General features: G+C 45.1%; 2 protein-coding genes across 5 annotated transcripts in view; one reads left to right on the top strand and one right to left on the bottom strand.

The window, feature by feature from the left end:
- The window catches only part of RECQL5 (RecQ like helicase 5), a 38,562-nt gene that overhangs the window by 11,140 nt on the left and 2,454 nt on the right, over positions 1-24,968 (bottom strand). For 3 of the 4 annotated variants that reach the window (XM_058038622.1, XM_058038624.1, XM_058038623.1), the window contains exons 4-8: positions 22,958-23,476; positions 22,287-22,392; positions 21,631-21,742; positions 19,347-19,509; positions 18,940-19,022 (exon numbers count right to left, since the gene is read on the bottom strand). In XM_058038622.1, the coding sequence (XP_057894605.1) occupies positions 18,940-19,022; positions 19,347-19,509; positions 21,631-21,742; positions 22,287-22,392; positions 22,958-23,476 (983 nt within the window). Of the gene's footprint in view, positions 1-18,935; positions 19,023-19,346; positions 19,510-21,630; positions 21,743-22,286; positions 22,393-22,957; positions 23,477-24,968 lie in introns of those variants that run through there. The other variant, XM_058038625.1, reaches the window with a different exon arrangement.
- On the top strand, positions 1,853-17,474 carry SMIM5 (small integral membrane protein 5). The gene is made up of 6 exons (XM_058038628.1): positions 1,853-1,954; positions 8,255-8,395; positions 10,042-10,195; positions 11,623-11,911; positions 15,354-15,492; positions 16,784-17,474. Exons 3-4 carry the CDS (start codon positions 10,069-10,071, stop codon positions 11,730-11,732), a joined length of 237 nt encoding a protein of 78 aa, XP_057894611.1. The 5' UTR covers positions 1,853-1,954; positions 8,255-8,395; positions 10,042-10,068; the 3' UTR covers positions 11,733-11,911; positions 15,354-15,492; positions 16,784-17,474.

Below are 24,968 nucleotides of genomic sequence, written 5' to 3'. Positions count from 1 at the left end.
TCTGTATTAGAGTTAACTGAGGCATTCAGTGAGGGACAAGCTCTCTCCCCACTCCCACAGCTCACCAGGCTCATGCTGGGGAGGGACAGCCACACACACCTCGGTCCTTTAGATGCCCCAGGGGAGAGCTTTGGTGGAAGCAGAGATCAGCTGTGAGCTCACTGGAATTTAGAGTTCCAGTTTCTAACCCATCAGGCTTGTAAAGCCAAGCCCTTCCCACCCAGCCTACTGTAATTGCCTTTTTCTTCCTGAAGAATTACCCAGACTGGGGCCACAGCCCCACTTTAGCCAACGGTGTTCAGGAGTTGGGCCATAACGGAAATTCAGTTGCAAAACTAAAATTGCAATCCTATAATTAAGGTCAAAAGACAAAAAGGCAGTTACCAACAGGGATGCTGGGGTTAATCACTGGATTAATACTTAACATAAGAGTTCCTGAAAGACAGTTGGTTATGCATTAACATGTGAGGGGAAAGCTTCCTCTGTCACACCAACACCTGACTAATGCCCACGAGATGGAGATGATTTACATAAATTAATGGTAGTTTGTATTATTATACATGTTCTAAAATTACTGCATCTTTAAAATATGCCACAGTATTATTTGTCTCCCTTCGCCCTTCAAAAGAGTACATATGAGCTGACCATTGCTCTCTAAAATGTCTAAACAAAATCATTATGTCATTTCAGACATTCCCTCCCCCCTCACCTGACATTATGGAATGGGATGAAGAGCAAATAACAAAGAGGTTTATTAACACATTTTTGTCTGTGGCAATGCATTTGAGGAAAGTACTAAACTGACCACAAAGCTGCCTGCACTTGTGTAGCTTTGGTAGTCCTTGTTTTTATACACCACAAAAAATAGGAGTGCTATTCCTGCAATTAGGAGAAGCAGATGGACAGCCAGAGAAGAAGCAAAGTCACATATCCCTAAAGAAGCTCTGTCTCTCCCAAAAAACACCAGAAAAAAGCATGCCCTTGTATAAGCCAGAGGGTACAGAGCCTCATCAGCAATGCTCCCTGAATCAAACAACTCAGCAAGTCTTGGAATAATGTGAAGTGAGAGGGTTAAAAAAGATAAAAATCACATGAGGGCAAATTAGTTATGCAGTTGTCAAGCGAAAGCCATTTAATGAGCTTTATCAAATAGAAGAGGAAGTCATGAGGCTGATGAGAACTTCTAATTTTGCACCTGTCTGAAGGACTGTGTCCTTCCATCATCACCCGAGCTTCACCCTTTGAGACAAGACAGTGCCAGTCAGCTGTCCCCAGAATACAAGAAGCGAAAAGCTCAGCATCAAGAGAGTAAATGCCTTGGCCAAGGGCACGGAGGGAATTCACCATCCCGGCATCAAATTCACTGCCCCAGCACTGTCCCTGCTGCCCTGCTCGCGGCAGGTCCCTCACAGAGCTGCTCTGTCCTTGTGAGCACTGGCTCTGCCCTTTCCATGAGCACAGGAGAAAAGCTCCTTCTCCTGGAGCCGCAAGGAAACCGGGCAGCACAAAGAAAAGTTACTCTCTTTAACATCGCCCCAAACTATCGCAGCCAGGGAATCCATTCGTGTCTCACGGCAGAAAAAGGCGTCATTAAAAGGTAAAGAAGAAGAAACTCCTCTCTCGGAGGAGATGCACAGAGGAAGCCGGCAACAAGTGCCGGCCCTCGGGCGCCCCGGGGAGCTGGCACCGGCTCTGGCCCAGCCTGCGCTGCCTCCTCTCCCTCCCTCTTTGGCACACATGTAACACGAAACTTCGCATCTCCACGACAACCAGCAACAAAAAAAAAAAAAAAAAAAAAAAAAAAAGAAAGAAAGGCAGAGACAACAGCTGGCTGTCAGCAGCGGAGCAGAGAGGAGCCGAGCGACCAGCAAGCCGCAGGATGAGGGGAGAGATGACGTGAAAAGTTTAAGAAGACGAAAGAAAAACAAGAGGAGAAGCAGAGCTGGCGGTCGGGGTAAGGCTGAGCTATCGCTGCTGTTCGGTGAAGCGCGGAGGGGCTGGAGCCGGGGGAGCTGCCCCGGCTCGGTCAGCCATGGAGCACAGCTTGGGAGGCGGAATGTGCTTGCCAGGGACACCGAGCAGCGAAGGTGGCAGGAGAAAAGCTTTTAATGGGATTGCGGAGAGCTGCGCCGCAGCCGCCCTCTAACAAAAGGAGCTCCGAGCCCGAGCGGGACTCCGCAACTCCTCCGCCGTGACAAAGGCAGGCTGCTCGGGTTTCCGTGCTCGTACAGAACCAATGTCCCGATAAACTGGTGACCTGATCCAGGAATAGTCGGTGTGGACAGGGCAGCTGGGTCCGAGCTGTGCGTGCCGGAGCGGGGAGCACAGGCAGGCGCGGACGGACCCCAGCCACGGCTTTTCCCGCAGCTCCTCCCAGCTGCAGCCAAGTTTTATCCCCCAAATCCTGATGCAGAGAGCTTAGAAAACAAACCCCGGTCGGGCAACTAGCACGCTGTGCAAGTTAAGCATCTGTGTCCAATAGAAATAAACGGAAAGATTTTACAGAGCTGCTAATGAGAACATTTAAAAAAGAAGAAGAATTCAGCCAGTGTATCAGGCACAGATGCGGGTTTAGTGCTCAAAGCAGCAGGAGAAGCGCTGCTCTGAGAGGCACGTTCATGCACATACACAGCTCAGGGCTTACAGTAACCACACCGTCAAGTTTGAATGTAGTGAGAAGGGAAGGAAGAGTAAAAGGATCACCTAAATACATGAAATTTTACAACATAGAATCATTTAAGTTGAAAAAGACATTTTAGGCCATTGTGTCCAAGCTTTGGTTTTACAGAGGTGTCCCACCTGTGCTCCCATCTCCGTTTTGCTGTTGGGTATGGGAAGAGGGGTTGGTAATGGAGACTGGCCTCATAAATCCCCATTTTCTGCTATCTGAAGCTGACTTCTCTGTTTGGAAGCTGCTGCAGCTCCCAGCGCTGAGCTGGGACCCCTCAGCCTCTGCCAGGAGGTGCAGGGGCAGTCAGCTGTTTACAAACTGGAGCAGAAAGCCAACTCTCACACAAAAAGGTCTTCCCAATCCTACACATGCCTGTAGGGAGGAATGTTAAGGATCAGGTATTTCCACTTCTCTCCATTTCCATTAACGAGGAATGGAGGGCAGGTCTTTCTGACCTAGAGTATTACAAACATGGAACTGGAACTGCCTGAGTGAGGAGAGGTAGCAGCTCAGACCCACACGCCTCCAGCCTGGCCCTAAGGCTCAAGGGGATGGAGGGAAGTTTCCACCCTGCTAATGGAGAGTCTCTGTAGGTTGCTTTTTGCAGTTAAGAGAGGTTCTTAAATAAAGCATGCGAAAAAACAAAGTTTAGCGAAACAACAAAGAAAAAAAATCAGGAGGGAGGAGTGAGGGGAGAAGGGCAGGGGAGGGAAGGAGGTGGAGAAACACGCCAAGAAAATCTTAATGGGTTTGGCTGGGGGCTTGTCCAGCTGCAGCCATGCTGTTGATGTGTGGGGGGAGAGGCACAGCAATGTGAAACACATGTCTGGATAAAAACAGCAGGACATGGCTTGTGTTACAGCTGTCACAGTGCACGGGCCTCAGCCCGACTGCAACCAACAGCGGGTGTGGGAATGAAGGTACAAAATAATCCCAGTTTGACAGAGTGGAGACAAGCCCTGAGCACAGAGCCTGCTGTGGGTCAGCAGGGACTGTGAGGGGCTGGGAGCAGCACCCACCCCCAGCTCCACGCAGCTGATGAGCCTCCTAACAATTCCTCCTGAGCAGCAGCTGCTGCAGATTTTGATTTTTGAGCTCCTACACACCCCAATAGCACCTTTACTAGGATTAGTCCAGGATATTTCAAAAAGCTCAAAAATGCATGTAATTTAGGAGACTTGTAGATGTGAGATCAAGGACAGGGCACAGAGGTGGCTGTTACAAGGTGGAGGAGTTTCCAGTCAGGGCCTCCAGATGCTGGACCTCAAGCACCAACTACTGATAGTAGATCCCACTATGTTTGTGAAGTCACTAAAAGGCTTTCACAGGCACACAGCTACCTCTCAGCCAGCTTCCTGGGAAATGGATATTTTGCTAATATTAGAATAGACTTTCAGGCTAGATTCAAGCATCACCAACCCTAAAAAAAGTTCTCTTGTAGAAGAGCTACAGGTTTATTTTTAAAATTGACCTTTTCCTTCCATTGGATGGCTCAGTGTTTTGTTTTCCCCACTTAAAAAATTTCTAGTAGTGAGGAATTATCTCATGAGGTTTTGTGGATGTATTTGTGGGATGGACTGGAGAAAACCAGGGTGATCAGCAGAGGTGTAAAGACTCCCAGCTCAGTGTCCCAGTGGGCATGTCTGCTACTGAAACGGGGAATTCAGTGCCTTTTTACATTAATCTAATATTAGGTTGTAGGGAAGAGAAGGCACATTTACAGTGCTGCCTCAAAACCCATCTCCAAATAGTGGGTGGTGGAGATGACAGGGTATTCCAGCCAAAGGGTGACCCAGGCAGGGCAGCTTTAAAATCTCAGGAATGTGTGGCCTTCTGCTCCAAACCAACTGACAAAGTCCCAGCTTTTCTCCCATGGCATTGAGCTACAATTTACCAGTTTGGGTGTGTGCTGTTCAAGGGCTGAATTCTCTTGATACTGGAAACTATTTTCATCTGTTTGGGAATGAATTATAGGTCTGTCTGGCTCTGTGCACTCCTGTTTTAAGAAAAAATGGGTTTGTCTGAACTATAGTTAAGATTCACATGGCTGGTCAAGTACAGTCATGGCAGCAAACACTGCATTAACAATGATGAGAGACTGATAATACAACTGCATTTCTATGGCCCTTTTCATCTCAGCAGTACACTAAAAGCTTAGAACAATAAACAATCGTGCAGGAGTTATGACATGTTACACCAAAATGCACCCACTGTAGGCACACCTAGAAACCCAGCATTGTTTGAGAACAGGAAGCACTGCAGACCTTATCCATATAAAATCAGGACATTTCAGGGACCAAGAACAAAGCTGGTGCATTTTGAAACTGGCCAAGCCTTCATTTTCTTTAAAAAGTGGCCAAGTACAGTCAGAGCTTATTTTAGAGTTTCAGACCAGAATAAAAAGCATCCCCTCCCCTTTGGCTGCTCAGCACCCTCCTTCCCTGAGGTTGGGCTTGCCTTGTAAGATTTCCAACCAGATAAGCCTCCACAATCCATACAGGCTTCCCATCCCTGTACAGGTCCAATTTCAACCAATTTATTGGACTAGTCTGAGTAAGAACAACACAACATTTGCTTCTTCAAAGCCCCAGTCTTAAGGAAAGGCCAAGGCTGCAATGAGAATGTTGCCCTGGCATTCCACTTGATGGGAACATCAGGAAGGTTCTGCTTGGTAAGGTCTCTGGAGCCATCCTGCTGTGGGAGGAGAGCCAATTCACCATCACTGGGACTTGCTGCATTGGGACTAGAAGCACTGGCAGCTTCTTGTTCCCCCCATAATTCCCCCTTCCAAAGCTTTATCTCCACTTGTAACTTATTAAAGCAATAAACCCATGCAAGCACAGTGAAACCAATGGATCAGGATTATGGCAAGAACAATATGAGGAGTATGGCTGGGTTAGGAGCAAACAAGAGTGGAAAGCACACTTTCATCTACATCCATCCTCAACAGGCTCAGTGAACAAAGTGTTCAAAGTACTGAGCAAAACAATGGCCAGTTCAGTTTGTAACTGCAGCAAAACCAGGGACTTGCTGCCTTTCTATCTAAAGATTTCCAAGCATGCTGGAAACTTGGACACACAACAATTGACAAACAGAGCTCTGATGTGGTTCCATGTCCTGCTGTCTTGCAGAGATGAAGTCACCCAGCAGTGGGATGTGATGTTTTACCCAAAGTCACAACCAGGGAGCATCACTGGCAGGCCAGGGACACTGCCTGTATTTACTAACTTCCAGTCCTGGGGCTAAACCACAAACTTAAATTTGTGCTTTTTGCACTAAAAAAGGCTGCTCAAATAGCCCCAGGGCTATGTGTAAACAAGTGTCTCATTCTCAGCAGCAAATTTCAGCTCACCCACTCCCTCCAGTTCACCTGTGGATGCAGCTGTGTCCACACACAGATCAACACAGACCAAAAACCCCAAATGTACAGCAAAAATGCAAAACCAAAATGTACAGCAATTCCAAAAGACTCACAGCAGCCTCACCAGCTTCAGGCAGACACAGGGATGTGAGACCTCACTGTACATGGTCATCTCAAAGCTTTTTTCTTGGAAAAAGAAGCCTCCATATGCAGCCAGTTCACAGCAGAAAGGAACCTTGATGGAGGCTTTTCTCTTGAATGTCTAGATTGAGGCTTTTTAATGGCTTTATTCTCCAAGGGACTGAGCAGGCAACTTCTTTGAGTGCTTCAGCATGGCATGAGTCCATTAAAACAACTCAGAAAGATAATTTCAGTGCTATTATGGCAATTTTCACAGCTTTCTTCAGTGGGCACAGCAAGATGAATCTGCATTAGTGCTTTCTGGGAATCTAAACCTGTGTAAGTCCTAAACACAGGACATGCACTTGGGGTTTCCAGGGTCATGTAATCCTTGCAGCTGAGCAGCACACCTGCAGCTGTTTGCCATTCCCCTGCATCATTTCTGTGCTCTGTCCTTTCAACCAAGGCTAATAACTCATGGCACATGGCAGAAGGGGCCTTTTTTTTTTTTTCTCATCAAAACCAAATAAACCCAAATTAAATGATTTGTTTTATTCCCTCCCCCTGCTGGGCCTTGCAACATTAGAGGAGGGCAGAAAGGTTTGATGATCTAGTTCCACTGGCATCACTGATTGGATGAGTTATTTCTGAAGTCAAAACCATGAACTTCAGGCTGCCACCCCATCCCAGCAGGATGTCCCAAACTGCCTGTGACAAGACCTTGTATTACTTTCTTTTCTGTGTGAGATTCTTATCTTGCCTCTCTTCATCTGATTTTCACTTCATGTGAGCTCCAACTACAGCTGTGGAGCAGAATTTCCTGACATCAGTCTGACAGTGTGTTGTGAAGGCCACATTGCAGTGTGGTCATTCAGGACTTTTTCCATGACATGGATGAGTTACATCAGCTCTGCTACCCTACAGCCAAGTCTCCTCTGCTCTGGAGGGTTCCCATCCTCAGTGGGTGAAGTTTGGAGGAAGGACAGTGATGAGCAAGAAGAAATTCTCAATTGAGGCAAACACTGGCAGACAATTATATTTTCACCAAACTCCTGAGAATCTCTGAGGTTCTAACTTGAGTGGCTCTTCCAGCCTCTAAAACAGCACTCCAGGCCTAGAAAGCAAACTGTCATTTAAGGCCCACAACCTTCAGTTTCAAACCTCTTAAGACTTCCCTGTTTTAATAATAATCATCAGAGTTACTGCTTCAACTGAATATCCTGCACCACCTAGCCTTTACTACTGTTGGTGACTGGAAGCTTATTTGAACACAATATGATAAAACAAAAGGAATTAATTCTCACAGCTCCACTCTGTTATTGTAATGTCATCACCTTTGTGTTGTAAATGAGGCAGATGTATAAGACAGCTGGTTTAAATCACACAATCCTCACCCTTGTGCTAATCTCAAGGGTAAAATCTTAGTTCCACTGAAATCAGTTGGGAAAAGGTCCCATCAAAACTAGTCCTGAAGAAAGACTTTACATCACAAGTAGAATGGAACACACAAAAGTCCATTAATGTAACTGTCTTTCTTGGAGGAGTTTTACTTTTTTCCTTTAAGAATTATTTTATTCTTCACCCTTTTACCTTGCTGCAGAAGCAGAAATCCCAAAGCAGAGAGTCCTTGAAGCAGCAGAAAGTGCAATTAGAAAAACATTTGCTTCCTCATGAGTAGGTTGGAGACTGCACCACCACCATCAAACTTTGTCCCTGATGAAATTCAGACCAAGGTAAACAAGCAACATTCCTTGCAAGTTTTAGAATAAAAACTCCTTCACTCAGCTCCAGATCAGGTACCACGGGCAGAGTGGAATGTCCATCACAGAGACAGGCTTCATTATTTTTGACTAAGCACTTTGCTAATCCACATGCAGTTCTACAATCAGTAGAACTCAGTAATTTTACCCTGTATAACCAAATTTCAAAGCCTGGCTCTTATACCTGTTGCTTCTGGTGCAACCCAAAGCATGGCATGGAAGTTCACAGCAAATTCATTATGAGGAGAACTTCTGGACAGGCAGAAGCACCTCCAAAAGGAACAAACATTTTCACAATGTTAAAGCCAGAAATTTTATTTTTTGATTTTTTTTTTCTTCTAGAGCCAAGAACAGAAAGCACAAATCATTTCACCTCTGCCTCATCCACCATGCCTTAGGATGGAATCCAAATTGAAAACCTGTTGACACAGAATCCTGCAGCACTAAGGATAAAGCAGCCGTTTCTGGAGAAGCTCACTTGGGGTATGCAATCATCTGGAAAGAAGTATTTAACCCTATTCTCAAAAGGTGACCTTTTCAGGTCAAAAGCCCACAGCTCTGCCTCCTTCCTGAATTGTAGTGATCTTTGTGTAGATGAGGATTTTCCATCCACCCCCATTTCTAAGAAACCAGCTGGTTCCGATTTTTATTCCTTAGCTTGGATTTAAAAGAACAAAGAAAACCCTTTTTGAATTGCATAAACATACAAAACTAATTTAACTTGGCACTGTAGTGCTTAAGCCCAGCATGCAAAGAAACAGCCAAGGTCTCTCTGTCCTCAGTGTGTTTAGAAAAACTGAACTCCAAGCATCCATTTGTTTGAGTAACCAAGCCAGATGTTCAATAAGGAACTAGCTGGTTTGTTCTGGAAATGTTGTCTTGGTCACTTGGCTTTGTGTTATCACCAAGATCAGGATATTAAATTGCAATGTTCAAGTCCCAAACCCCAGTGTTGCCTGTTACAACACACACAAACCAGTACATTTTGATATTATAATGAAATAAGAGTTATAACCCATTCAAGTGTTGACCTGTCTAAACACTTGTTTTAGGTGGAACTGTGGATAGTTCTCAAAAATATACAATTCCAGTTCCTGACTGAAGCAAAATTTGAAGATCCATAGGCCTCATGCCAGCTAGTTTGTTGCAATGCCTCCTAAAATCTTGTTCATGGGGTAAAAGAACAGCAAATATTGGTGACAAAACTGAGGCATTTAACTTTAACTAGACTAATAATATTTTCAGTAACAAGAGCTCCTGATGATCCCTCTGGGAATAAAGAAGGCCTAAGATTACTGAGCAGGGCAGGAGGGATTAGCTCCACAGGGGAGAGATCTCCCTGACAGATCCAGGGGGTTTGCTTTGCTCACCATCAGCAGTGATGGGTGGAATCCACTGTTCAATTCATATATTGCTCTGTGGCTTAAAATAAAAAAAAAACCCTAAATTTAGCTTTCTTTATAAAACTGCATTCATCTGTAAGAACTTGAAAAGCATCCAGCTCTCTCTAGTGAACGCAGACTTTAACTTTTAGTATCACATACAGTAAAACTGGTTAATAAAAGATTATTAATACTATTGTATTGAGGTGTTGAGGTAAATGCCTTTTTTAAGGTATTTTGAGGGAAATCCCCCTTTTTTTGAAGGGGAGTTCTGTAGCTCAAAGTGCAAAAAGCCTTCAAGGGAGTCTACTTTGTGTTATTCAGTAACAAACAACTGAAGACTATGTACAGTGGAGTTCAGCATTCAAACTGGGTTAGAAGTGCATTTGTTTCTGGAAGGACAAGTTAGCACAACTGGAAAAAAAAAGTGCTTTGATTGGGTGAGAGCCAAGGGCAGGCACTGTCCAGTCTAGCTCAGTGCCTGCTGGAAGAAGTGTCCTTGTAGAAGAAACACCATTTGGACTCTGCTTAACAGTAGTTGACAAAAACACTCTTGCAGCTGGATTTTGAAATTAAAACAGTGCCAGGACACGTAGACAATTAATAGTCCTCCACCTTAGCTACTGGGAACAAGGACTGAGACCAGATAAACTTGTTTTCCTTGTGATCACTGGCTGTATAAGAAGGCTGGCAGCTCCCTAGCATTAGTCAGTGAAAAGGTTTATTCTCTGTTTGGTTCTCCTGCAGCATAAAGCCTGGAGAGGTTGTGACAGAATGTCTTCTGAAAGCTTTCTGAAGGAAGTTCAAGCCATTGGTGAGAAGTTTCTCCTCAAGCTCCAGAAACTGCCCAAGGCTGAGCCAGTGGAGATTGTCAGCTTTTCTGTGGTTCTTCTGTTTATTGGTGAGTTTGTGGGTGGAGGCAAAGGGGTGTCAGAATTTCTCTCCTCTCCTATGGGGGCAACTTGCTCCACAGGCTGTGTAGGAGGGTTGGTGGTGTTGGCTGTTGTTTTCTAGGCTGTGCTCTAAGGCCCAGGTTAATTCCTAGGTAATTTTTAACATTCAGTGTGTACCTCTACATGGTTGCAGAGCATGACAGGAAGCAGCACAGCTTTCCCTAAAGCTTCCTTTTCAAACATTAGTTAAATTAGCAATATTTTAACCAACCCAGAGCTGCTGTAATGTTTTGATGCATAGCAGATAGTTTATGACAAATGGTCCTAGAGCATCTCCCTGCCACAGAAGACACTTAAGAGGGGCTCTGAGTGTCATTCTTGTATTGGCTCAGTGAATTCAGATGAGTCCATTGATTCTCCTCTGGTAATGGCAAGATCCCTCCTGCTGCTCTGTGTGGGGATGGCATGGAAGGAGTAACAACTGGATCAAGAACTGTTGGGTCAAGGAGGATGAAGTTTGTTTATACAATGGGAAAATAAGCAGGAAGGAAGACAGGCCCTGCTCCTCAAAGACAGGGCTTGCTCCTGGCCAAAAGGAAGGGTGTGTATTCAGCTGGACACTCCTCCCTGGGCTGGAATTCACAATGTCACACCTGCTGCTTTATTTGGTTCATCCCTACAGCTGGTTCCCCACAGGTCAGGTTACCTGGCAGCCCAGGTCCAGGCTTTAAAGGAACACAGGCACACACAGAGGCATGCTCACATTCTTACATGTTCTGCAGGATGGAACATGTCATCCTTTTCTACTCCAGATAAACTAACACATCCCTGCCAACACCTGCCATCCTGGCGTAGAGGACAGTCAGTTAGCCCACTGTTCTCTCAAATGAACCCCTGCATTTGAAGTATCTTATTTTTTCAAGCTAAATACAAAAGAGTAAAGCCAACCCAGTCACAAGTCTCTATGCTTAAAGAGTATGCTGAACTCACTCTTCAGAATTACAACTGCCAGTTTGAGTAATCAAACTCCCTCAAGTCCGGTTACTCAAAAGTCCAAAGCTGGATTTTCATCCTTTCCAGGCACATGGGCTGTTCTTAGGTACTGCATGTCAGCTCCCAAACAACAGCCCATTAAGTGGGTAAAGAAACCCTCACACGGTTTGGAATGTAGCTCTTAAGGTCTTGAAATGCCTGGTAATGATTGTCCAGATTAAATGGAAAACCAATACAAAGGAACAGGAACTTAGGAGGAGGAAGATGGGGATATAGGGCAAAAAAAGAATTCTCAAGAAACAAATGAGCAAAATTGCTCATTTTGCTGCTCGCCAAACAACCTGGAGGAAACATAGGGTTACTCTGCAGTAGGAGGAGGAGACATAGGGTTACTCTGATTGTTCCTGTGCTGTGAAGCAATGTCATCTGTTTCTCTCTGCAGTTACTGTGCTGGTGCTCACGGTCATTGCCTGCAGTTGCTGCTGCTGTGGCTGTGATGGACGCCCTGAGCCCAGACGCAAGAGCCAAGTCAGCCCAGCTGCCCATTCCTGAAGTGACACAGCCTGCTATGCAGGACACACATGGACATCAGCATCAGTGCTATGGGAATGGCTTTCCACACTAGCCCACTGAAAATGGCAATAACAAGATTAATGAACACGACTCAAAGGACCAGAAATCACAGCAGGGAGTTCCTTCTCTCTGTGACAGCCACTACTGTGACAAGGAAGGTAAAGCTCCTTCACCATCACTGTGTCCCTCTTCTGGGCTGGGATGGGGTGGGAGGACATGGACACAGATTGCTGAGAAAAGAGAGAGCTTTCCCAAAGACAGCCCTGCAGCTGGGCCAGCTGAGGATCCCCCCATGGACACGGAGCCATGGAGCAAAGCAGAGGCCACGCACACAGCCACACACGAGGCACTGCCTGCTCTCCTCACCACAAGGATGGTACTGGGCATTAGCAAAACCCATTGACACCACTGGGAGGTCCAATTTCTCAGGTCATCATGGATCAAGGCCAAACTTGCTCCAGGAGACATGTTTAGCTGAGATATCTGCTGGAAAGAACAAATGGTGGACCCTCTCATCCAGATGTGCCAGCTGAGGCTCTGAGTACAGCTGGTGTCATTTCATTGGTGATGTGATGATGGGAAATTGCCAAAGGAGAAAACAGATCATGTGGAATACTCTTTGTAAATAGAAAGATGATGGCAAAAGGGAAAAACTCACCAATCCTATGGCTTATTTTGATCATTCTCTGTTCAACATGCTCCCTCTCCACCCCCTGTGGTTCCTCTCTTCTGCTTATTGCAGATGAATGGCTCTTGCAGAGCATGGGAGCTCCAAGAGATGAACAAATCCCAATCCTTACTTGAGGGATCTCTGTGCCTGACTCTCTGCACTGTGTGCAGTTTATTTTAGTAGCCATGAACATGATGCCAAGGGTGTGTTTATGAGCAAGCACAGAGGCATTTCAGAGGAGTGACACTTGATGGGAGCCATCACTTCAGGGTATGTGCACAGCAGCTGACAGCGGGCACTGTGACAGAGCAGAGCCAAGAATGGGCTGCTGGGCTGGAGTTAACAAGTGCAAATAAATCCCTCTTCCATGCTGCAGCCACTGTGCATGTTTGGTTTACACTCCAGTGAACTTCCGAAAGGGATTTACCGACACACAAGGCTGAGGCACAGGCCACCCCTTCCACAACTGGCACAGCACAAGAAGGCCACAATTCTGCACTAAACTCTGAACCACTGGTGTCTCAGCACCAAATGGGAGACCAGCCATCTTTGTGAGAAGGTATAAACAATTACATGAATATAGAGAAGTCATCTTTTGCCTCTGTATCCCAACTAAGTGTATGTACCAACGCCAATGTCTAGCTAGGGAGAACAGAATCATCAAGGTTTTAACAGTGGGCTTTAAAATACTCTTTACACTTCAGCAGTTACAGAAAAATAAAGAAGTCTCTGTATAGAAATGTATTTTCTCTGTTGCCTGCACCCATATTAGTAAAAGGCACATTACTTCAGCTTCTTATGCATTTAATGCACTTTATTTTTTGCCAACAAACCGGATCTAGGTATTTGGTATTTTTGTACTGCTGCACATTGGAATATATCTGCAGCCAGAGACATAGTCTAAGAATTATAAGAAAAATAAAATTCCTAAAACTACCAGTGTTACTTTTAAATTAATAAAAAGAAAAACTCTCCAGTGGAAAATGAGGATGTTCTTTAGAAATAAATATCTGAGACTCAGCATGACAACCGCCCAGAGCAGACTGCACTAGCATGAGTTACTGCATGCACAGTTACACTGAGACAACAAAGTGTAAAAAAAAAAAGAAAAAATAATTTATTAGGCTGTCCCAAAGCTTTCACTGCCAACCAACATGTTAGGGGGAAACAATCTCAAGCATGGCATCAATTTAAACATTCAGAGGTGCATCACACCAACCTCCTGTCACATAAGTCTTTGCTCATTTCACTCACAAATGAGTGGCAAAGTGACATCGGGAGCCTCAGAATCTCTTTTGCAGAAACAGACTCAACAGATGTTTTTGTATCTAGATTAAGTCACGAGACCCAGGGAAGAACAGAGCTCACTTTCTTCCAGGCTTGTGTGCTAGACAGTGCCAGCTGCAGACATTAACAGCATCCCATTGAGGGCAGTTCCAGCAGCACAGAGCCAGCCTGTGCAAAGACAGAGGGAAGCTTGGCAGGCTGGACACACACCAAGGGCTGACAGGTTGCTGTCACTGGGAACAAGCTGCCAGGCCTTATCTCAACAGGAAAAACCACAAACGCATGTTTCCCAGTGGTGGTACAAGTTAAACCACTGACAGATACCAGGCAGAGGAACGAGAGAAATGGCTCCTGTCTTATCTCAGCCACTGCAAGTTCCTGAATTAGAAACAGAATAAACACAGCAGTGTTAAAAAAAAAAAAAAAAAAAAGGGAAGGAAAGAAAAACAGGCAATCCTCTAAAGGATTCAGGTGGCTTTCTGGAGCAGAGGACCAGCTACCATGTAGAGGGGGTCAGTTTCTACACACTTTTTTGGACCTCACAGGCCTGATGTTCTGTTTTGTACCACTGCACTCAGCTGGACTATTTCTACAGCTGGACTCAGACATGCCATGCTTGATCTGCTGCTTTCTTGCATGCATTCAGGGTAGCCTGAAAGATGCCAGCAAGTGCCCAGCTTCCTGCAGCTCTTCAGCTTCTGCTGACTACAAACCTGCTGGTCCCTGGGTCCCTGCTCAGCACTCACACAAACTTTTGTGTTTTGGCTTTGATCAGTACTGAAATACAGACACCTACAGGGAGCAGCAGTGAGGATGGATCCTCTTGTTTCAACCTGCAGAGGGAAATTCAGAAAAGCACAGAGTAAGGCAAGGCTGCTTCTAACACAGCAACTGCCATTCACATTGTGAAAGCCTAGGAGGAACTGCATTGGAACACATTACTTCAGTTGTGAAGATAAAAAGTGTTGAAATTGTTTCTTTCCCTGAGGAACCTCAAAGAGCCAGCAAGGCCAACCCCTCCAGCAGAAGTGGTTGAAGTTCTACTAATGACTTAATGGAATAGCTTCTGTTCTGTAACATTATCCCTCTGGTTTGCTTGGATTGTGAAAAATAAGTTTCCTTTTACACAGGCAGTGTAAAAGTAAGTTTCCTTATTTTTCACAGGCTTGTGAAAAATAAGTTTCCTTTTACATACAGGCAGTGTCACACACCACACTCCTCCTTCTGCCCTTCCTTCTCTCTCCAGCACCATCCCTCTGTCCTTCTCCAGTCAGGAAAGTGATAGAGAGTTTTATTGCAGCTCACCTCAGTGCAATGCTCTGGAATGGGTTTATTCACCTGAACTGTCACAGTGAATTTTGGACTGCAGGGCAATCCTGTTCAGTCTCACTCCAGTCTCCTACTGGAGCTTGCAACACAGATCCAGTTGGGATCCAGGAAACACAGTCCTCTTCTCTCCACCACATCCTGCAGCCTGCCCCAGACAGAGGCCACAGTAGGCCTTTACAAGCCCTGCCAGAGCTGTAGGAGTGGATGAAATGTCTGAGGAACAGCTGGGTTCTAAGTTGGGTTCAAGGCCTTTCATTTGATTAGATTAGCCACACCTTTGCAGGAATTAATCAGCTGTTAATCATTTACTTCAGCCCAAAGAAGAAACTTCCAGGTTACCTCTACAAGTCTCCAGGTACAGCAAGGAGTCCCCTCACCACAGGCCAAGATCTCTTGGAGGAGTGAAGAGGAGGCAACAGAGGAAACACCTACTACAAACCACAGCAGCTTCAGGTATTTATAAAATGTCATACAGCTCTCCTTTCTGGGAGGTGAACTGCACTTAGCACAAGAGACAGGAACTTCCTGGGGGATGCAGTCCCACGGGATGTCTGTCTTTGGGTCTATGGAACTTATATCCAGGCTGCCTCATTCTTGAAGGCAAAGGAATCCAGAGCTGCTTTGATGTCCTGTGTGCTGGTTGGTTAAAGGCTGAGCAGAGTGATCTGCCATCTACCCAGAAAACAAATCATTAACTGAATAAATCTGGCTGTTGAGAAAGAAACAAAAACTTCAGCAAGTGTGAGTTTATGCTTCAACTCAAATCCAGCCTGCTGAGGATGAAACACTTTACAGGAGTAATTCTTCTTAGAGTATGCAGGATAAGAGGCATACATAAGAGGCAGCAAATCAAGCAAATTTTCAAAAATAACCTGTAGCTCTTCCTGTATTGCATATGCATAATCACATTTGCAAGAAAGTGTGAGAAATATTCCATCCTTTCCCTTGAGAAGCAGAGAAGCTTTAGTAAAACCACAAGATGCTCAGTAAGAGATGCTGGATGTTCTTTAGAAAGCTGACAGTGAAGTCATTATTCAAAGTATCAGTGAAAGAGCAAGTGAGTAGAACCTGCTGAGATCCCAGTGTAAATTATTACTGAACCTCCCTGGGGAAGGAAAACTTATGCTTTTATTACAGAGTAACAGAAACAATTACTAAAGCAAACTTCATTAGCAGGAGTTTAACATAAAATTAGGACACCCTTATTAACATATTTGGACTATTCTAACCCCTATGGAAGAAACAAGTTGTACATGATCCTTGCTTATTATTGGTGGGTTTTTTTGCTTGATTTTTTTAAAGTAAGTGTTCCTTTAATCTCCATTGTGACCTCAGAGTTTAAGCCCCCAACTCTCCCTTTTAGAGATCCCTGCAATGGTATCAAGGAATTTCTCCCACTGAATACTTGTCTTTCATGTGTAGGCTGTACAGCTGACACAGAGTTCATATTGCACATGCTGGAGAGACACTGTATTATTGAGAATATTGATAAGCTATGATTAAAATAAATCTCAACAGATCGCTGTAGAGCAAGCAGCTTTCCCTCTTTAAATCTCTGTAGATCTGATTGTTAAACCAGTCTCAGCTGGATTTCTTCTGGTTTATGCTCCCATTTCTGTGAAGGGTGACCCTCCTTTTGGAGGGGGATGCCTGCAGGCACAGACACCATGCATACCTGCACTGGTTTTGGGGCTGAGGACATGGAGAGAATCCAAGACCTGACCCTGTTGTTGTCTGTCCCCAGCAGGGTGGAAGCCAGCATGTCACTAGAGCAAGAGGCATCCTCAGAGCTGCAAGACCTAAAGAGCCTGATTGCAACAAGTGGTTGGGCTCTTGGAGGGCTGGTGGTGATTGTCATCTTCTGCTCTGTTTTTATTGCTCTCATTTTGTTTGCTGCTGTCTTTGGGTGCTGCACATCTCCAAGGCACAGACGGGGTGGCTCATAGACAGCAAAGTGGGGACACAGAACTCGGTACAGCTGAGCAAGAACCAGCCCGGCTACAACCTGGTTGTGTTGTTCACAGAAAACTCTCACCTCACTCCCTGTGTGGTTATTTCTCTTCATGCAACTTCCCTGCATCAAGAACAATGTCCCAATGCCAGCAAGTTGCTCTGCAGGCCACAGCAAACTCAGTACATGAGGCTGTCTGGATTCAGGAGCTGCAACATTCAGCGAATACCAAAGTAAACTCGTCTCTGATTTTCATCTTTCAAGCAAAACCACCAGCTAGGGGTGGCAAATGGTCAGCCACCACCTAAATCTGATAAAGATGTGTTCTGCTGCTGCAGCTACATGTGTTGGGAGGGGGGTTTTCATCTTGTAAAAGGGCAGTAGGAAACTCTGGCCCTGAAAGCTTTGAACCCACTCTCTAAAAGCAGCTTAGACCATTGTTCTCCTGTCCTACTCAGGCCTAAATACACTATGCAAAAACTTACTTGCCAGTACACAGTCTGTCTTTATTTGTTCTTATTTATTACCTCAAGGTCACAGTCTGAGGTTTGCTTTCACTGTTTAGATAGTGAGTAGAACTGTATTGATTCAATATGTAAAACAGAAATGCAATGTGGCTTTGCTTTCCACAGCACCTCAGTCACCTGCAGAGTTATGAGCAGGGAAGCCAAGCAGGGATGCTGCACTATGTGACTCTGGGGTGCACACCCCATGATTTGCAGTTGGAAGAGTGGCTCAAGCCGGGTAAGGGAAGAAAAGGTCTGGGAGGGGTGATTTCTGATTAAGTCAGTGATATTCCCTTACTCAGATTACTACTTTGAGGGTGGTGAGATTCTGGGACAGGTTGCCCAGGGAAGTTATGGATGCCCCATCCCTTGGAAGGCCAGGTAGGATGGGGCTTGGAGCAACCTGGCCTAAGGGAAAGTGTCCCTGTCCATGGCAGGGGGTTGAACTAGGTCATCTTAAAGGTCTCTTCCAACCCAAACCATTCTATGATTATACAAAAGCCAGCCACAACAGCCATCTGTGATCTGGGGCAGAGCTCCTCAGACAAGTGGATCAAATTCTTGGGAAAAGAAGTCTCCCAGCAGCTACTTCACAGCACCACCCTGACTTTGGACAAAGAAGTGCCCCTTTGAGTGCCCCAGGGCTCAGTGTTGTGCCACACTTCAGTACAAACAAGACCATCCCATAAACCCAGGATTTGTTTGCCAAACATGACGAGAGGAGAACACTCTCACCAAGGCATCAGAAAAGCAGCATGTGTTACATTCATGCTGAAAAAGCTGTTCTAGACCCACATGTGAAAAATGAAACTGAATGAAGAACTTGTAAGCATGACACACAAAGATCATTTTCAGTTAGTGGACATACATTGCTCTCTTCTTGGCAAAATTACAGCTTTGATGTCTGACCCAGCATAGAACAGCAATTAGTACAATTACAGCATGCAGGGCATGAACTAAACCTGAACAAGGCATGTTGTGGTTGCTAGTCTGCATTTAGATTGGGCACATCCATAATTTGAGCCTGTTTCTGAAACATTCTAAGCACCACCAGGTCGTTCTAAGGTCAGTGAGAATCACAGACACTGCAGAGTGGAGATGCTGAGATTTACAGAGACATTAAATATAAATGCTTCCATCCCATGGCTCTCTGCCCCCTTAAGAGAAGAGTGATGTACTGAAGGAAGAGAGTCAAAACAAAAGCAAATGCAACAAAGTCAACCCATGATCAAAGATGGAATATTGTAAAATGTATCACCAGAGAAGTTAAACATCCCCCTGACTTGGTCAGACTCCAAGACCAAGGTCTCAGTTAGCTCAGAGGTGGGAGTGGTAAGAGATTTCTCAGGGACACATGCAGGATCTCAGCCATAACAATTTCTTGGAAGAACAGGGCATGTTTTCCCCAGCACTAACAGTGGTTTGTGAAAGAAATGCACTCACCCCAGCTCCTCACAGAAGTTCACAATGGCATCAAAAGCTGTCATCACAGCTTTGTCAGACTCTTTTAAGGTGCCTTTTTTTTCCTGAAAGTAGATGGGATAAGGAACTGTAGTCTTCAATGTAAATTTACACAGAGTAACTCTAGCAAAGATCAAATCCAACCCTTCTGAGCTACATGGCAAACAGCTACAGACACCTCCCTGTCTCTGCTCTATTCCTCTGGCTCTGGCAGCCTTTTCCTTCCCTGCTTCCCTTCCTTCTGCTAGCCCTTGAAATAGGGCTCCACACAGCTCTAGAGTCAGAACATTTCATTTCATCTCTTCATATGCAGAGGTTACTGCAGGCAAAGCAGAGCAGAGCCAAGGCAGGGTGATGCAGGCAGGTGGGTACAGTTCTGCAGCTCTCACCTGGATGTTAGAGAGCTCCTTCTTGATCAGGAAGCTGACTTGATCCCTGTCATTCCTTGAGTAATAGAGGCGACAGCAGGATGGTTTTCCATCCCTCCCAGCTCTGCCAGACTCCTGGTAATACCCAGCCATTGACTTGGCAATATTCCAGTGGGCAACAAATCTGCAGGGGGTAAAACAGGGAATGTGAGGCTGCAGGTTTCTCAGAGCTGCACACACCTGTCTGGTGTCTGTGGGCATCAACAACAGCAAAAAACAGGGCAGAAAACATAAAAGAGGATGGAACACAGTAAGAGAATTTGCACACTGAAGTTTTAGTCCTCTTAACACACAAGACATGGAAAGCAGCAGAGCTGTAAGAAAACAAATGCACCTGGGCAGCATGTGGGCAGGATGCCACTCCACATGGATAGAAAAGAATGAGCATTTGAGTGTCCCAAATATGCATACAACTGTGCAGCTATGAAGACTGGGAATAAGAACACTGAATTAAGTAGCTGGGGATATTTTATCATAAAATGAAGCATTAATAAAACAGTAATATTTATTTTGTGGGACACAACTGCACCATTACAAAACACATTTTTAAATACCTTCTTTTAAAAAGACATTTAGCCAAAATCTCCATGGGAAATTCCACCTCACTGTGCTTCTCAGATGAAGACAACCTTCCTAACCAAAAAATATGACTACAGAATCATTACTAAATTTTATGTAACCTCTGCAGGAAGGCTTTCAACACAGCACTGCAAGACTGCTTAAAACCTGCTTGTACCTGACTATTCAGCAATGCAGCTTATACCTGTTTTGGGAGGATTGCACAGTAATGCTGCCAATGTTTTCAAGTCTGCCTCAAAGCCAGCATGACCCAAGGGCAGGTATGATGCATATGGGTGTAGCTAAAGATTAAATGACAAAAGCAAGCAAATGTGTTTCTTCAAACACAAACAGCTCAGGAACAGGCCAAGCAGGAAGCATCAGAGCCCTGCACATTTAAACCCCATCAGGAAGTTTGCTGAAGAAATTGATACATCATTTTAAGCAGAACTGAATTAACAGTGAAGACAGAGGAGCAGATTCCATCAGAATAAAAAGGGACACCACCTCTGTTTTCCCTTTTGTCCAGAAGAGTCAACTCCAGAAGTTGTCAGACCTGATCTGATTTGATAACATATGCATGAATACTCAGAAATCTGCCAGCACAGAGCAAAGGCTAAGCAGCAGTGCCTTGTTAACTAGGCTTGGGTATAGTTAAGTTATTTTTAAAAATCCTGTAAAGAGTAATTTTAACACTTGTAAGGTAACCAGATTACAAATTACAAGCATATTTCAGTTATATTTCACTTTCAGTTACTCTCTGCCTTTTTTAATGACCACTGGACAGGGCAGAGTGCTTCAGCAGGTCATTAATTCATGTCCTAGGAGACTCCTCACTTCTCTGTTTGGAAAGATGCACCAAGGAGTACAATTGTCACTGCTATGGCACTGTTTCCTGGCAGCACAGTGACACAGGATGGCACAGCTGTGAACTGATGGGATTGGCTCAGTGATATCCTGCCCTTCTCTCACAGTATTCAGAGCAGCTTCTGTATGTGGATTTTAGAGATCAGGTCAGTTGTGGGTGTTGTCTGAGCTGCACCTGAATTTTCCCTCCAGCAAGTGCTCACAATAATAACTCAGCACAGCCATATTGCAGGGCAGGAATTCCAACCCAGAGCCCTTATGGGGACAGCAATCTCAGAGGAACAGCAAACCATGTGCAAAGTTTCTGTCCTTGGACCAGAGCTGTGTTTTTATATGGTTATTGCCATTTGTGAAGGGCTATTTTTTCCCTATTGCAATGCAAGAGATCTCCAAAAAAAGCTGGCTCTGACTATTTTAATAGAGGGTGGGTGAACTATTTTAGGTGCAGATTTTCTTTTCACTGCTTTTAGACAGCAACTGTTGCACTAAGAGAAGTGAAAGAGCTGTGATTGCACTGAGATGGCTCTTTCTGAAACCCTAGAGGGTGTGGCAGAAAAGCATTCCTCCCATTTTCTTGATTTTAAGGCTGACTGGCAAAGAGGAGCTCTGCTGCCTTGTGTTTAACATTTTTACAAAGCCTTCCCAAAGGTTTGGTTTTGCTGCTTTCAAGATAAAAAACTTCCAGCACTGGTTTTGTTGGTTTAAGCAAGTGTTCATCAGGCAGTTGAGTCAGGTGGATTAGGTAACAGAGCCTGAGACTTCTCCTTCCCCCTGCTCAGGTTTCAGTCTCTGATGGTGCACAGCACTCAGCCTCACACACCTGACATTTCCTTTGTCTACTCCCATTCCAAAACTGATGGTTGCAACAATGACAGGGATCTTCTCCTCCATCCATTCATTCTGGACAGAAGTCCTGTCAGCTGCCTTGAGCCCTGGGAAGGAAACGAGAAGAAAGTAAACAACACCACAAAAAACCAGACCAAAACAAACAAACAAACCCCAACCCCCAAAAATAAAAGACAACCAACAAAGAAGCATCATAAACAAAACAAAACCCCCCCAAAAAAACAAGAAGGAAAGAAACAGGAGGATTTTCTTTCTGATCCATTGCACCATTGCAGGCAAACTCCCTCACTAAAACTGTCTGATGCACACACTCTTTTCTTCCCAGTGTTTGAACTGGCCTGGGACCAAGCAGAAGTCAGCAGCAGCTGGTTTTATTCCAGAGAAAAACGTCTAGCTCCCCACCCAGGATAAAAGCAGTTGTTCTATTCAGGCCATGAAAGATCCAACAAAACCAACAGTTCTGGAGACAAGGGAATGCCATTGTGGTGAGATCTGCCCTTACCTCACAGACCTGATGTGTGAGCATCACACAGAGTGCAGAGCAGGCCTAGAAAGCTCTTTTCTAGGTAGCCCCAAGCCAGGTGGCAGAGTTCAGTTCTCCCAGCTAGTGAGAGATGCAGACTGCAGTACCTGCATGGTAGGCCTTGGCCTTCAGCCCTCTGTAGCTCAGCTCAATGGCCAGCTGGTCACACACATCCCTCATCCTGCAGTACACGATGCCACAGCCGGAGTACACCTGGGAGCCAGGAGACAGAGCCAGGACAGTGCCTGAAGTCAAACAACAGAGCTGCAAGTACAGCCCCTCACCCTCTCCCAGCAGATACAAGGCAAGAAGCATCTCACAAACACACCCAGGTGCAGAGGTTATAGCTGAGCTGCAGAGTTATTTTGAGAATTAGTGTTAGAGCAGGCAATTCAACACTTCAAATCCTTCTGCTCACCCTCACAACACTAAAAAAGCAGAACACAAATATAAAATGGTCACAGAAGATGTGACAAACCAAGTGGAAATGCTTGTTCTCTATTCATAATCAATTTTCTTTTAAACTTTTCTTTTAACCCCCTTCTTAGTATACCTCTGACAGAACCACAGCCTTCACACTCTACCTGTTTTGAGGGAACTAAAAAACATTTGTGTGCACTTTCAGAGGACTTAGAAAATACACACAAGCACTCTCCTTCCTGGAACCTCCTCAATTCCTGCCACAAACCTGTCAGGGCCTCACCAACCCCTGAAAGGCCAGGGAACATTAGGGTAGATCTTGTCCAGTTTAGTTTTCTTCTCTAAAGGTAAAACCTACCCCAGCAGCTCCCTTCACTTCCAGCGCCTTCAGACAGAAATCCTTCAAGTTGGCGTAGGGATCAGCGAGGAGCTCTTTGAACTGCACATCATAGAACAAGTTAGATCTGAAACAAGGAGTCTTGAAGGTGGAAAGTGGCTGCTTGAGCTTGAGAGCTGCCACCACGTCCTCCTGGACCTGCTTGGTGGCAGTGGCAGTCAGGGCCACGCAGGGGGTGCGGGGGACGCGGCTGCGCAGGGAGCCCAGGCGCAGATAGTCGGGGCGGAAATCGTGTCCCCACTGGGACACACAGTGAGCCTCATCTATCACCAGGTAGGACAGCAGGTTTCTGGCCACCAGGGAGTTCAGTGTTGGCTGGAAGGAAGAGGCAGCTGCCATCTCTGGGGTGATGTACAGGAGCTTTACTTGAGGCTTCTCGCTCGCCAAGTCGGCCAGGATGGTTTTCTTCTCCTGGGCAGACAGCTTGGAGTTCAGAGAGCAGGCTTTGATCTTCAGAGCCAGCAGGTGATCCACTTGATCCTAGAGTAAATACAAAATAGAAACTAAAATCAAATGGGAATAAAGAAAGTCATCAGCACCAAGAAAGATTAGTAGGGAGAGCCAGGTGAGGCCCCAGCTTCCACCCCCAGGATCAAATCCCAGGACCTACAGCCCTGTTAGTTACAACTTCCATTCCAGATGCCTTTTCCTTCACCTGTGAGCTCCATCCAGCTCTTACATTCAGATGCCTTTTCCTTCACCTGTGAGCTCCATCCAGCTGCATTTTTGTGCATCCATTCACTTTAAGACAATTTTTTTTGCTGCTAGGGAACACCAGCAGGGATCTGTGCAGAACAACTCATCACAGGCTCAGTGACCTGAACACATCTCAGCATTTACACTACAGAGCTGTCACAGATGGAAAATGAACACTCTCACCCTGCAAGAACAGGGAGCAGCTCACTCCTAAATAACTGCAGGATGTCCTAACACAACTGAGACAGGACAAAGTGCAAGGACCATGCAAATCACCACTGCTGCAGAACCAGAAGCATGGGTGAGAATTGTGTCATGAAATCCAAGAAGAAAACATTGCATCACATCCAGATGAACACTGGCCATACAAATTCACTTCCCTGTCCCCTGCTCACTTGCACTTGACTAGCACCTGACATTTCAGGATATGAAGAGTCCTGAAAAGCAGGTATCTCATTATTTTACTCAGTATCTGGCTTCAATAATTGATTTAATGTCTGTTTCTGTTTTCTGTTCACTGCAACCCCTCAGCCTTCCCTATAATGAAGTGCACAGGCTGAACTCTTGAAGTTTGGCTACACTGAAATACATCATGATCATTTCAGGCACAGCAGCCCCTTCTCAAGGCTGGATGAGAAGACTGGGGGTTTACTCCAGCTCTTTCCTCTAAGACTCACCAAGCCCATCTCAACCTATTTGTAACTCTCTTATCAATGATATCTTAACCTCCATTTCATTAATATTGGCCAGTTTCATCAGTAATCCTCACATTTGGAACAAATTCACTGTTTATAGTATCTTCCTGAGAAGTATCACCAAGCCTGCTATCATTTTTCATGTGTATTACAGACTGTAAAGGAGTTAAATAATTCCACAAATAGCAAATCCCAAACCAGCAGCCTGCAGCAGCAGATGTCACACAGTGCTAATGGTCTGCACAAGTCTGCGCAATGCTACAGCTGCTCTTACAGGAAATTGTTTCTCCCAACAGGTGATGAAACAGTAGAAAAGGCAAAACAGAGGAAAAAAAGTCTCACAGATGAAAATGCTCATGGAGCAGCTCTACTAAACCAGCTTCTTCCCATCACAGATTGACTGCAACAAAAAGACATTTTGATGCAGAATGAATTGTGCCTTCAAACACAACTTCATCACTCCTGGAGTTATTATTTTATAGGTAAAGTAGCAGGTTTTTTTCTGGTTAAAGATCTATCTTTTGGTGCATTTGAGTGTTGCCGACCACCACGAAAGAACACAAGCACACCACCGCTTTCAG

This window comes from Melospiza georgiana, chromosome 21 (genome assembly GCF_028018845.1).
Source record: "Melospiza georgiana isolate bMelGeo1 chromosome 21, bMelGeo1.pri, whole genome shotgun sequence".
NCBI classification, from domain to species: Eukaryota; Metazoa; Chordata; class Aves; order Passeriformes; family Passerellidae; genus Melospiza; species Melospiza georgiana.
The sequence above is the reverse complement of the archived record's forward strand: the minus strand, read 5'-3'. Positions and strand labels throughout refer to the sequence as shown.